The following is a 14,837-nucleotide window of genomic DNA, read 5'->3' on the forward strand; positions in this document are numbered from 1 at the left end:
TGCTCACTGTTGTTCGTGATGCCGACCTATAATTATAAACCAAGCTTCATTCAGGGCCATGTCTTCGTTGTTGTGATTTAACATCTTTTGTTTTTCTTTGTTTTGGCCTTTAGTCAAAAAAAAAAAGCTGGAACACTCTAATAGACGGATGCTGACCACAATATCATACAAATATGAACAATTAGGAACTAAGTTTAAGTTGGCCTACATAGTGGATGAACGAGAGAAAGGAAATCTGTTTTAATTATGTGAGAGAGAACTGTTCAATGGATCCTGGACCATGTATCTGACAGTTCTGATCCCCTGATTTCACCTCTAGAGTGAAATGTCTCAACATCTATTGAATTATTAGGTGCAGACATTTATATACTCTTTAGGATTAACTATAATAACTTTTTAGATTTGTTTGATATGTGGAATACTTTGGTGTTTCCATCAGCCTCAGCTATACTTGGTGACAACACGCCAACTCTCCCGATTTTCCCGATTTGATACAAAATAAGTCTGTTTTCATAAAAAAAATACTGATATGTGGTGCTAATGTATATATGATATCACATCACAAGAAGAAGTGACACATATTGCTGTAATATTTTGTCCCACCCCTAATAAACACTGACTTTGATCCGACCAGTCTGAACTCTAAACACACCAAAACCTCTATATTGAGACAAAGCAGTGGGTTAACGTCATCCGATTAGTTGTATTGACTCACTGCTAGTATTATTTGTTTACTACTCCTGCGTCATAGGATCAAAAAAACTCCTCGTTTGGGTGGTTTTCTAACCCGATAATGTGTCGCCCTGGATCAGTTTCTTTCCTGTGGCTTGAGGTCTCGCCCTGAGGCGATGCCCCCGTCGTAATAATAACCTGTCACCTATAATCTGATTACACCTGGTCTCTTGTCGCACGGCTGCTGCACCGTGTCAAGAAAATATTAACTCGATAATTCTTCCTTAATGCATTTACTGTACATGGGGCATCTGTACACCGAGCCATGTGTCATCTGCATCTAACAAGTGCATGACCTATTTTTTGAAGCCAAGACAGCCCCCTGAGGTGTGCAGTGGAAGGCTGAACAGCCTCCAACTCAGCAGGCCTGACCTCTGACTACCCGACCCTCCTCGGGCGAGGGCAAAAATCTGACAACACAGGGGAAGGAATATGTGAGAAATATGAATGTGTGGCTTTGACTGCACAATAGCAGATGTCTGGTTTGTGGAAGGTTTTGCATCCTCACGCTCATAGCCGGGATGGAGTGTCCCACTTGACTGCATGCTGCACTCAGTCTCCTCAATCCGCTTTCTGTTTGACCTCCACTTTTAATAGAGACTTAAAGATCCAGCCACCATCCTCACGCATGAATAATTGAGGGCTTCCCGCGGTAGACCGAGATGCTGGAGGATGAGGGGGAGGAAGAAGAGACACACAGTATCCATCCCTCTAATCTTCGGGGCATGGGGGGCCGTAATGAAATAATTAGAAAGATTAAACGTGTTGATCGGCAAACACAAGGCCGCAGGTGTTTTTAACCCGACAGAAATGTTTTAGATTGAGCCAAGCTGCTTTAAATAACGGCACTGAAAGGCTTCCTTGGTTTCTATCCGAGGATTGAACCTCTGTTAACCTCTCATCGATTGGATTTTAACTGTTAATCTGCAATAAGGCTGCAGCTACCTGAGAATAACAGAAACAATGATTGTTGTGCTTCTGATGATCTGTGGCTCTCGTTCTCGTTCTCTTTTGAGGCTGAAATGGATCGCTCCTGACGTTGAAGCCCCTCGGTCTGCATTTGGAGCCCTGCATTTTAATGCCGCTTTCATAACCGTGCCTTGACATAGTACGGCAGACACAGGCGTACTCCTCCATGATATACAGTTATGTAATGCATACTGTTTTCTATGTGTTCTGTCGCAGTATCCCTTTCTCCTGAGTGTCTAGTTTGTCACATTGAATCAAATCATGGGTGAATTTATAGCTCAGCTGAAGATTACATTTTGCATTTTACACGCTGCAGAGGTACATTATGGTACATTCTGTACCGAGGGGTTTTATAGTCATTGGCACAGCACAAATACGCTTTTATCTTTGGTCGGAAGTCATTATTTGAGGTAATCCATGTTGCATCCATGTAGGTGTTATTTTTGGTGTAAACTAAGCTTGAGAGAGAAATAAGGATATTTTTGTTTTTCTTCTTCTCTTCTCACTTGTTGTTGTTGAATGTTGTGTTTCACTCTGAGAAGAAATGTCACCAGCCCATGAGAGTTGTATGTAAGAGTTGGTGCACCCAGCAGTCCTGTGTCCTTTTATGTCCTTCTGTGCTAATTAAAGCTCCACCTTCACACCTGGACACAAGACTGAGGAGATTATTGGTGCTACATCTTCAAGGATTTGACTGTTTTTTAACAACTTGATTCCCATTATTTTTATTTTTAGAATGGCACATGTGCTGTACCTATTACTCCACGTTGACATCAACACTACTGCTTCCCTCAAACAAATTCAAAAGTTTCCAAGAAACAAGTGAGCGATCTGAGGTGTCAAAACAGCACTTAGCCCGAAGCTGCTCCATTGACGACGCACAATAGAGGAAGCCCTAATCAGCCCATTCGCTAAGTGTTTCACTGAAATTTAATCCAAATCCAAATGAGCTCCGGGGCTATTTTTTCCTTCGCAGAAAATGTGCCATTATCCTCGTGAAACTGGAGGACGCTGGATGGTGCATGCACTCACCGCTTTCATGTTTCCCAGCACAATTTCTGCAGAAGCGTAGTATCAGTGTGACAGTCGCATTGTGGCGGATTTAACTACATTTTGTGCTCAGAGTGACTCTAAAGGATTCTCATTAACGTGGGCCAAACTGTCCCAAGGCACAAGAATCACATATTTGATGCTAAAACTGAGTTGAGTTGAGCAAACTGGTTGAGGACATGTTTGGCACTGTAGCCCACGGTCACACGTCTGGAGGCACATACAGATAAAACAAGGGGGGGGGGGGAATAGAAATAAAAGAGCAGTCTTTTACCAGCTGCTCACTTTTCAAGGATGAGTTTGTAAATTAGACCCTTGTAGGCTCTCCCACGGCTGAGCTCGACTACCGCCCATGTATTATACAGATGCCTGGAGGCAAAACATCTTAGATCGATCCGAGGAGTAAACAGGTCAAGACCAAAGCATTGATGAAGCAGGCATTGATCTGTCCGATCCCACGGGCCTGTGGAACGGCGTCCAACTCCAATGTTTCTCAAGTGCTTTTATTTCATTCCCCTGAAAAGAGTCAAGTGTCTCTCTGCAAGCTCAGCAGGAAATATATTTAAATTTGTATTGCAGAGTTTGTCCTCCTGGCTGAAATACTGTTGGATATATTACAGAGGTTTTACAACCACACCAGCAAGAAAAATACTAGTACTAAGTTAGAAAATATTAAAATATTAAGCATTTCTTTTAATACCGATTACTACCAAGCTGTCTGCGAGACCCTTACTGGTAACACTTTCAGAAAAGGCCTGATTTAAAAAGTTTATAAGTTGTGAATGAATTATTGATGATTAAAAATGCAACTTCTTAAGTATCAGTAACATAAGCCATGTAAATGTGTGCCTACGAAATCATATGATTCTGTGAATTTACAAATCCGTCATGCCAGGCTTGAAGGGATGCACTTGTGGCTCAGCATCCTGCGAGGAACTTGTGGCAGCTACGTCTGTGTTTTAGATGTGAAAAGTGAGAGAAGGGATCGTTGGTTTGAAAGCAACAATGGTGGCTCCTTGAGAGGGTAGCATAGCTGCTGCTAGCCTCAGAACTGGAGAGTATTTTTAATTGACAGTGCAAAGAACACCACTGAAGGCTTTTTGTGTTTAAAAAAAAAATGTTTTCTCTCTTCTCTCCTTGCTCTGCTGGTGGTAGCGCTCCCCTGCTGTTGGTCTGATTGGTTAAAGTTAGCCTGTGATAGACGGTGACAGACAGATGGTTCGTCAAATCACCTGCCAAGTATCTTTTTGAATCGCTGCCCGTTTTGTTTCTTGCAGCGCCTTCCCAGATGGTTCATCTGACGCATCGGGTTAACTTATCGCATGCACATGGGATTTAAATGGAAACTTTATTAAGTGTGTCATATTGAAAATGTGGACCACATCATCTAACTGCAACCCCAGTCGCTCCAGTGAAAGCTCTGTGTTTACACGGCATTGCTGAAAAGAGTGACTGCTCAGGCAAAAGAAAGAGGTCAAACTGTTAAATATATTTATTTGACCAAAGCAGACAGTTTTATAACATTCATTGTTATATTAAATCCCATAGTAAATGCACACAAGAAAAAAAATTAACCTTAAGAACTCCCTCTGTCTCTCAATGTATTACTGATTCATGAGAGTAAATGAAGGGGAACGTGTATTTTATGTGGGCGGACAAATTACAAGTTTCTCCTGCCATTTGCTTTTAACTCTCTCACCCTGGTGGCAGCATGTTGAAGGATCGTGCGATCCTCCTTGTAAAGATGTGACTGTATTTGAATCTGGGAGAATGAACACGTTGCCTCGACCCTTTCAGCCCTTTTTTTAAAATGTTCACTTCTCCAGCCCTCCATCTCTTTCAGGTCAAGTGTAGAGGGAGTGTTATGTTGCATTCAAGCGGAAATTGATTTGCAGAATGGAGAAGTAGGAAAGATGCAGACTAACTCAGATGATGAGCACTTAACTTTTGTAACATCAGAAGAAACAACAAGACTGAGTGGAGACTAACCTCATGCTGAGTGGCACCAGACATGGTTACAAAATGAATGAATACAAAAATCAATTGACCTGCAAGGACCTAATGGAGAGGCTTTCATCTTGTCTGGGGATGTATAGCTCAATAGAACAATACAATAATAAGATAATCATAATTATGAAAGTCTAACCTTTATTTTGTATATCACTTTTCTTTCAGCAGAAAAAAGTGAAGAAAAGCAATTATACAGCTGTGACAGCACAACTACAGTTTTCTTTAGTTTTGCATCAGGGGACTTCTAGAAGACTTGTGTTGCAGGATTGAAGGTTGCTTTCAGTTTAAAGGTGCAATATGTAAGAATTTTAGTTGAAAACATTAAAACATAGAAGAAATAATGGTTTTCACGTTATGACATATGTGTATTGTGACGCAGAAATGCCTACTGAAGTTAGCATGTTAACCAGTGAACACAGACACTCCCCCGGTTCTCAGATCTCCTAGTCTGGACCACTGGCTGCACAGCTAACTGAGCTAACTGCTTCAGCAACTACAGTTAGCAGCAGTTAGCAATTCTGCTCCATAATTCTATGAATTTGATTTAAAAAATGTATTTTTAAAATGAATTGGAAGCCAACACTAATGGGCTAAAATGGATGTAATGTGATTTCCTTTGTTCCTGTTGTCTGGCTGCAGCAAAAAAAAGACTTTTCAGGGAACGATAAAATTATCCCCTTTTTCAATAGCACAGAAGTTGGCGACAAAAGGTCAAAGGGATTAAAACAGGATTGTTTCTCGATTAAGATGGAGGACGTCAGTCGTACTGTTCTTTACAGATACATAGAGTTGCATGTCATCAGCATAGCAGTGTAAAGAAGTGTCAAGTTTATGCATTACTCTGCCAAGTTGCAAAATAGAAGGGGACCAATGATAGAGCCTTGAGGAATGCCACAGTTCAAAGGTCTGTTTTCAGTGTCTGCAAGTCCTACAACATCTCTGAGATTAGCAACAATTTAGCCTGCAACTCCCCTCCAGTAAGTTAGAGCCAAAGAAGCCTCTTAAATGAGAGATGAAACGTCTTCAAGAAATTGAAACAAGTACAGTTGTCTACGATATAGGCTACCACTTAGAATCTCTGAGATTACAAACTAAAATACTATGAGCTACTGTATCATAAACTCATCTTAACTCAAGTAAAATCAGTGCAGAAGTGCCAGCATCAGCAGCAAGGAGAAGATCATTGATTACCCTAAGTAGAGCAGTCTAAGTGCTATTGACTCATGTGAGCAGTAAATTATAAACCTTTTCTAAGATCTTTGACAGAAAAGGAAATCTGGGATTTGGTCTATATGCAATATACTAATGTATATTCCATAAACCATACATAAGATATACATATTTGATGTGTGCAAACAGCCATAGTTGACATATCATCAGAAATCAAAGGGGTGAATTGAAACCTAATATCAATTCTTGTTGTGGAAACAGCCAGATATGATATGTTTTGTATGCAGTTGTTACAGTAATCAAAGAGTAGCCGAGACTGTCTGACTAAATCTCTGTATCAACACTGGCACCCTGTGAGACAGATCAAGCCACTGTGGGTTTCTTATCCAGCATGAACCCAAATCCGCTGCAGATAAAATAGATTGAGTCACTGATTTTTCAGCACTGTATCTCTCAAAACGCAGTTTCTAGAATGAACAATTAAAAATACACATTCTCTTGTTTTGTTATGACCTTTCCTGCAAGCTTGATCTGTTTGCCTGCACTCCATTTCAACATCACAAACCCCAGATGTTTTGGCTGTACCTCTGGGGCTTACATAACTATAAAACAGCTAGGACTCTCGTTCTGTGCCTCAAAGTTAACAACATCCCTGAGGAAAGACATGCTATGAAAAGCAATTAGACAGTCTGCCTGAACCCGAATATAAGCAGCCAATAGTTTGACACATGAGAGTCAGCTCTTATTAGATTCCTGCACTGTTGTATCAGTTGCTCCTGAGGATGTCAATAAATGGATTTCCCTCACTTGTTTGCTTTTAAATGAGTCCCGATGCAGGGACGCTCTTGTTTCAGATCATGTTTATGCGCGTAGACTGTCCTTTGATGTTGTTTGTGTCTGAGCTGGTCCAAGAGGATGTGCACCACTGCCTACGAGCATGGCAGCCACATCAGAGGGAGAGAGATGGGACATTTTGTTGTTTATGTTGCTATCATTTCATGCTGATGGACTATAGTGTATACTGTGGCTTTAGAAAATGCTAGCTGTGCCCCTGGGCCTACAGCCAACCAAGCAGCCTGTGGGTGGAACTGTACCCGTGGACTTGGGAGGCAGCGGCTTTCGAAGGGAGTATGAAGTCGCCTTTACTCTGCCTCATTAAAGCCACATTAGAGCCCACCATCCTCTCCCTGCGCAAACCCTCTCAGCTCCCGCCTGACTTTGTTTCTTCCTACGCAAACATAGGCAGACAGGTGAGGGGAGAGGGCTCCAGCAGAGGCAGGAATACCCTCCTGTACACAAATACAAGGAAACAAAGTCGATGCTCGTGATCAGTTTCATTACAGTGAAGTGCAGAAGCTGCACAGTGGTACAGTAAACCGTCCAACGTCACAGATGTGGTCGAGCGTGCCAAGAAGCTGCAGATGAAGTCAGACTTTCCTGGCATTTTCAAAGCAACAGTCATAGTCAATAACATTTGAGTGCTGAAACAATTAATCATCTCACAGCCTCTCAGATGCAACACCTCCGGGCTTCCTAGATTGGGAACCACTGGAATAAACGATTAAACCATTGGACTAAGAAAATCATTATTTGCAGCCTGTGGATGTTATTTCTCCACAAGATGTTTATTGTCATTTCTTAAATTATAACATTGCGTCCAGGAAACAGTGACAATACAAAAGTTACATAGACATGCACGGCCACATACACACACACTTAACTTGCACAACTATTGGTCCAGATACCAGTAAAACAAGATTTTCCCCTACATTGTTTACAATATATTTTCAAGTAAAGCCTACATTTTCATTTTTTATGACATTCATGTGTGCTTGCCCATAGCAATCTTTTTCATTCAGAAAACTCGTATTCACTTGGCGGCCATTTTACGTACCCTGAAGGTGGGAAGCTTGAATGTTGGGATGATGCTCATACAACAACCAGTTAGCTAACATTAGCAATCAGTCCCTCCATAGCTTACATTACTGCTCGATTAAATCCAGTGTGTTTCACTTCGAGGCATAGATAAATCTGTCCGAGATGTGTTTGTTGATATTCTACATGTAAATGATGCCTTTCCTGTAGTATAGTGTGACATCAAACAGTAATGTCAGCTAAGTGGCTGAATGATTACACTGTTGAATGAATGCCAAATGTGTTGTTTTATCTTGAAATTTGGTCCAATGTCGCTCAAAAGTCAATTGTCTTTTCAGCTGATCATTCAAACGTTTTATCGGACTTGCAACCTGTAACACAGCAGTGTGACACTTGAGCTTCCCGCCCTGAGTGTGACGTCAGAGGATGGAGCATCCATAGTCTTCAAACATTCTCATTAACCACATTTGAACCCTGTATTTACTGTTTTTGCGCTTTTTAAACAAGCATCATTCAAATCTATCTTGTCAGTCACTCCTAGTACAGTGTATCCATTTTCCAATCATCAAATATATCTAGTGTTCATTCTGTACCATGTTCGACCAATATGCTGCAATATCTAGATAGGAAACAATAAAGGGGAACACATACGAGCAGCATTTTCGCATGAGAAATGATGGTGACATTTTACTCCATAAAGAATCAGTTTGTATTCAGGTGGCTAGATGAAAATTTAATAAATGCAGAAATACTGTAAGGCATTGCAGAAGGAAAAATGAAAGCACGAACACAGGTGCTTCAGCCGATCTAATTCAGAGCAACAAGGAGGGAGTGGGATTATAGGAGTGAAACGAAAGAAGGAGGCCAAGTAATAGAGAGAGCAAGAAAGTGAGAGGCAATGAGCAACAGTGAGGAAATGAAGGAGGGAGAGATGAATTATAGCCTTCTGTGGGAATCAATAATCATTCGAATCGCAGCCCTGGTGTGCTACAGATCTTATTCTTTCCCTTAACCGAGCAGAGAGGGTGACAGATGTAAAAGGTGCAGCCTGCTAATTTATAACGCTCCCAGACAGACCAGAGAGCAGAGAGAGATGCGAGGATAATCCTCACTGTGCCTGAGGAGGGAGAGGGACGAGTAAAAAGGCAGACAAGACAAAGACAAAGAGAGGATAAACCTTAGGCCAGTTAAATAGAACAATTTTCTCCTGCTTGTCGGATTTTTTAAACAAAGTCTCCCACGCTTCCACCTCATTATCATTTGTTTGGCAGATGTCTCTCCTCCGACTTCTTCCAAGTCTACATGCCAGTAAAAACAAAGGGACTCTAATGCACTGCAGCAGGCTCTGTCTTAACTTCCCAGTTCCACCATGACATGCATGCAGCTGCCTTATAGCTCTCCTATGCATATTTAACCACATTCTGGTATAGAGAGAACATTTGTGTTTCAAAGTATCAGAGGCAGTGAGGGATGCAATGATCCAACCAGACAGGTATGATACTTTAAGTATTTATTTTTTATTTTTTTAGATGGATTCACCTCAGCTCGCAGACAACAGGTGGAAATAGATTATCACTTGCCTTTTATCACCCTTGTTTCTCGCCGTTTTCGTCACCTCACAGTGTGTTTGTCCATCCATCACATATGAATGTACAATCCTCCTGTCTGATCTGCACAATGTATAAGAAGATATTCATAAAATTCTGACAAAAGTTTAATCACAAGTTTGGCGTTTTAGGAAAGGTAGAATTAACTCTTGTGTGTGTTGAATATAAAGCTACTGCCAGCCGCTAGCTAACTTAGCTTAGTGTAAACACTAGAATCAGGGGGCTATCCTGGCTGTTAATTAGTGGAGGTGCTGGTTGGCCATTTTTGGTCCATTTGGACGGAGCCAGGCTCGCTGTTTCCTCTTGCTTCCCGTATAAATGCTAAGTTAGTCGGATGCTCGCTGTTGCTTAAGGGGAACTCCACTGATTTTACACATCAAAGTCTGTTTGCAGTTCTTGGAAAATGCCACGGTGTATGTGAGGTGAAGTCCTTAAAGGCTCCAGAGTAAGCTACAGAAACTTCTACAGCCTGCTCCTCATTTCTGCTTGAGGCTAGTGAGGCTACATAAGCTGCTACAAACATAAGTGTGCGTTTGCATGCACCTCAAATGGTCTCATTTTCCTAGTTGCAATGTCATTCATTCAACTTCAATGAGTTTATGGGTTTAAAAGTTTTAATTTGGAAGCAACATTTATGTTACAAAGAAAGGTGTATTGTATTTATTCAGGTGAGGGTGCTAACAAATAACTTTTCTGACTGATCTAGGTCTCTTTATGTGGATACTAGTTGTTACAACCCTTATACTATATTACTTAGCTTGTGAGTTAATTTTTCCAATTATTCCGACTAGGCTGGGCAGACAGAAATAATCTAAAACCTGTTTATTAAGAGGCAAATAATACCAAATTTCACCGCTAGATGTTGCCCATGAGCACTACAGTCCATCAGGGCAACTGCGACACATAATGTGTACCATTTCAATTAAACTTAACTTGTCTCTCCTAAAGTTAAACCTCAAAATAATAAATGAATAAAGAAACTGCAGAAAATATGGCAGCACATACGTGAACCTTGCCACACAATAAAAGCCCTGTTAAGAAATGATGTGATGATGTCTATTGAAACACTAGAGGGCTTTTAATTTGAAATGGATACAGGCAGTATTGAGTTTGTATTTACAGCGTGGTGGAAGGGAAAACACCTGAAACATGCAGGGCAGGGTCGCCCAGGACCGAGAATGAAAAACACTAATCTTATTCAACAAGAAAGTGAATAAACACTTGTTTATTTAACATCTGTTCCTTCAAGGCTTTCACTGTCTCTGATTTTCACGAGGCCTTTAAAGGAATGATGCACATCATTGCTACTGTTTAAACATTTTTAATCGACAGTGATGTGGTGACGGACTGGTTGTAGCATGAGAGAAGGGGATCACAACAGGGAGTTCTCATGTTTTTCAAATTTGCCGATCAGCTCAAGAGGCTTATTCATGTGTCACTCACAACGCTTCAGACACATGTGACCTGATTTGTACAAATCCAGAGAGAAACATGCATGAGTCACTTGTCCCAGGGTTTAAACTGCAGTCCCATCTCAAAATAAGGTCACATATTTGTTTCTGATTGGCCCTGACAGAAGGAGCACAATTTTCTGTTTTTGCCTTGTTTGGTCTGTTTGCCAATTGTTAATTTATTTATTTATTGTCTTTGATGTTTGTTTTGCACCAACAGACTTAGAGAGCTGGCTAAGAGATGGCTTTACAGAAAAGAAGTGACACGCGTAACTGAGAACAGCTGGTGCTTTTCAGCGGGTAACATTCAGCCCAGGAGGCAGAATTTGTTGCTCGAGGGACTCGGACCGAGACACATTTAAATGCAAATTCTCGTCTTTACATTATCGATCAGTGCACTTTTTATACTCCATTGGTGGATGCCGTTTCTTTTTTGCATACTGTGCAGTTCCCCTGTACATGCGGGACAGTGTGGCACCCCGCTACAGAGCTTTTTAGATCAATAACCTCAGTATGATGAAGTAAAGCTCGTTTGTGTTTACACACTTTTGGAAAGCTGTAGCCGGTGCTTGTCCCAACACATGGTTATTCTGTGATCTAAGTTGTAAACAAGGTTTGTTTTGTCTCTTCTTTCAAACAGTCTGAAGACCACCCTGAAGAAGAAACTGTCTGGTGACGTCGTCAACCTGTCGGGCATCCCACTGTCGGGCCGAGACGTGCACCGCGTGGCCTTCTACCTCCAGAGCAGCAGCGACGCAGTGTCGGCCGTGGACCTGAGCTTCACTGAGCTGCAGGACGAGAGCTTGCGGCTGCTGCTGCCCTGCCTCGGCGGCCTGCCAAAACTGACCATACTGGCCGTCAACGGCAACCGCCTGACACTGGCCATCCTAAAGGACCTGACGGACGCGGTGAAGGATCCCAAGAAGTTCCCCTGCCTGGCCTGGGTCGACATGGGCAACAATGTGGATATCTTCACTGTGCCGCAGCCGCTGCTCGTGGCCCTGCGTCGCCGCTTCGGTTTACGCAGCAGCCTCCCCACCATTTATGAATACAGAGAGGCGCAGGGATTCAGTGGCTACAACCCAAACATGGAGACCTCTGTGGAGGAGCCCAGTCTATACGAGGAGGGGGATGCAGAGGAAGATGATAAAGAGGAGGAGGAGGACAGGCTGGAGCTTCGAGCCTGGGGCTTCGGAGAAGAAAACACGTCAAAAAATGTGCCAGTGCACTTCTGTGGGAGGTGATCGCTCAGAGCGACTTTCTTTGAGAACTGGCTGCCCCGTCTATCCATCAGTATCACCCCAGCCTAAGTTTAGCCTCCTGTGTTAGCAGGTGTCATTGTGGCAGATGTTTACAGTGACCCACATGTGTCTGAAAATAACTTTGAAATAAGTAGCTGTGTTGTGTGTCCCTCCGGATGCTCTGACTACTGAAACAATGCAGTGCAGGCAGCTGTGCGGTTGTACAGACTCGAAGACTTTATTTATGGATTGATGCAACCGTCTTTCTATCCCAGAGAAGTTCAAGCGAACATGTTTGCTGTTTTCCAGCGCTTTGTTTTTCCTGGAGTTTTCGTGCCCTCACACATTGACACTTCCCGTTTCTTGCCATTTTTTCCCCACCGGAGCAGCTGGGGTTTAAGTGCCTTGCACAAGGGCACCTCAAGAGTAGTGGCTGAGGAAAAAGGGGAGCGTTACTAATTCACATTCCCAGGGCACGTTTACCCAGCTGCTTCGGCCTCTCCGGCAACTTTGCCCCCACTGCCCCTTTTCTGTGCAAAGTCCGAATAAGTCAAAGTGACTAAATGTCCTACTTCGGAAATACATGGGTTCAATTTTGACATTTATTTTGCTATGATAAGTCAGTTATTAGTATCAGAACTCAAAGTCAGTGAGATTATTTTCGCATTCATCAGGCAGACTGATGCTGCAGCTGTACGGCGAAAAGCCTCGGCCTGACACACACATGCAGACATGCAGACGGCACACACAGACGCAGCGTTGGAGCTGCTGATGAACTGATTACCGCTTCTATCAGGCCTCGTTAGGCCCCTTCAGGCGCACATGGTGAGCAGGGGATCTATTTTTTCTCAGCAAATCGGGACTAGCCCCAGATAATTTGGTCCACTGGTGGTTTACGAATGTTTCTATTTATGAATCAGACCATAAGTAACGAGAAGAGGATGCCCACTCTGTTTTAAAAGGCGTACAAAGAAATCACAATGTCACAGCTCAGCTTTTACATCCTGTGGTGCTGCAGCGCGCACATAAATCTTTGTTGTGGCATGAAAGACCTGCAACACTCTCTTATTTGTCTTTTTTAGACGTGTAGTTCTCATCCTCTTGTATTGTTTTTTTTGTTTGTTTTTTTTAAAGAAATGGGCATGATTGTTTACTGTAGTGCAACATCAAATCCCACAGAGAGCATGTTTACATGTACATTATTGTTCCACTTTATTTCAGATTGTTTTTTGGGGCATTTGGTAAAAAAAAAACTCGCCGCATGTGAACCCAGCTGTACGAGCCCACATTTTGCCCTGCCTACAGATGTTAATGTGGTCTGTTCTCTTTCCATGCTATTATTCAGGAAAAAAAATCTGTTTATTTGTGTCTACAGGGATATTAATGAACAGGATGCTTGGTTTGTGTGCGTACGTGTGTGCGTGTGTGTCTACGAGAGCATAATTAGAGTGTGTGCCTGCGCGTGTTGTGGACATCCAGAGTAAATTACTACCTTTGATCGTCGAAATGAAATGTTTACTCATTTGCACTTTAAGGACGACTCCGTCCCTGAATGCACAAGCTTTGTTTTTATTGGGTTGTTGTTGACATAAAAACAACTCACCAAGTCGCCTACACCCGAATATAAATGTTTAATTGCAATTTATTTTTATTTTTTTTTTTTTTTGATTTAACAGATAAACCATCGACGTTGATGCTCATGTCACACTCTGTCATGATGAAAATCAGTCGTACATGTAATTAATTGATTTGGGCTTTTAAAAAATCGTGGCCCGCTTTTAAAGTAAAAGTGATGTTTGCTTGCCGTTGCTTCAAAAATAAACATGATTTGAATAACATTTGCCTTTTTGTGGACTATTCGTTGTTTTTAGTCTGAAGTAACACTCGTTTGTGAAAACAGTGTGTTGTGCAATCAGTCACATAGAAGTGAAATGGTGGTCGAGACAATAGATGGAGATCTAATGAAAAGAAAGCACAATCGTGTATTTTTATTGTTGCAGATGATAAAACTTTCCAGTCACTCGGGGGCGGTGCAGCGAGCTATGAGGGGGATGCGGCTAACAGCGGCTTACTTACTCATCCAGCAGATACAGATTAACATTCATTTGTAATCATGTGTCTTCCTACCAGAAGAACGTAAATCCAGTTTGATCTCCTTTTTGTTCTCCGCCACCTCCTGAGAGAAATGACTGTCTCGTTAGCTGCAGAAATGCTATATTACACTCACAAGCTTGAAGCCCAGGACACATGTTAGCCAACAGGTGGATTGAATGAAGCCTGGTTACTGACAGCTAGCCAGGCAGCGAGCAGCTAGCTGTGACTCTAAGAAACCGTGCCTTAACTTGGGCAATATAATGTGTTGTAATGAAGTTAGACACTTTAATATTTGGGTCTGTGGGTTTGGAGCCAACTGTCAATTAAATAATCTGCAGTTTTTACTCTTCTACTTCTGCTTAATTTTCTATTGAAGCCCAGTAATAACTTCAAAATAATAATAAAAAATGCTTATCATTAGTTAAAAGTTCAAGTTATGAGATAAATCAGGTCTTTTATCTCACAATGTCTTACCATGGGAATCTTTTTATTTTCTAACTGGCATAAAAAGGTTTCCATATTTTTCATCCTCAATGACTGCTGATTTGTTTTTAGAGCTGTTCCACAACCTGAACAGGCTCAAGGGACAGAAAACCACAACAATGATCTGAGAGAGCTTCAAAGCTCCGTGGAGCCGA

The 14,837-nt window shown here is 41.9% G+C and overlaps 1 protein-coding gene across 1 annotated transcript in view; it reads left to right on the forward strand.

Moving 5' to 3' along the window:
• Positions 1 to 13,943, forward strand: part of lrrc75bb (leucine rich repeat containing 75Bb) — a 32,102-nt gene extending 18,159 nt beyond the window's left edge. The window contains exon 4 of the mRNA XM_030436088.1: positions 11,505 to 13,943. Coding sequence (XP_030291948.1) covers positions 11,505 to 12,108 — 604 coding nt within the window. The 3' untranslated portion in view covers positions 12,109 to 13,943. The remainder of the gene's footprint in view (positions 1 to 11,504) is intronic.
• Positions 13,944 to 14,837: the final 894 nt, after the last annotated feature.

Source organism: Sparus aurata, chromosome 12, assembly GCF_900880675.1.
Source record: "Sparus aurata chromosome 12, fSpaAur1.1, whole genome shotgun sequence".
Taxonomy (NCBI): Eukaryota; Metazoa; Chordata; class Actinopteri; order Spariformes; family Sparidae; genus Sparus; species Sparus aurata.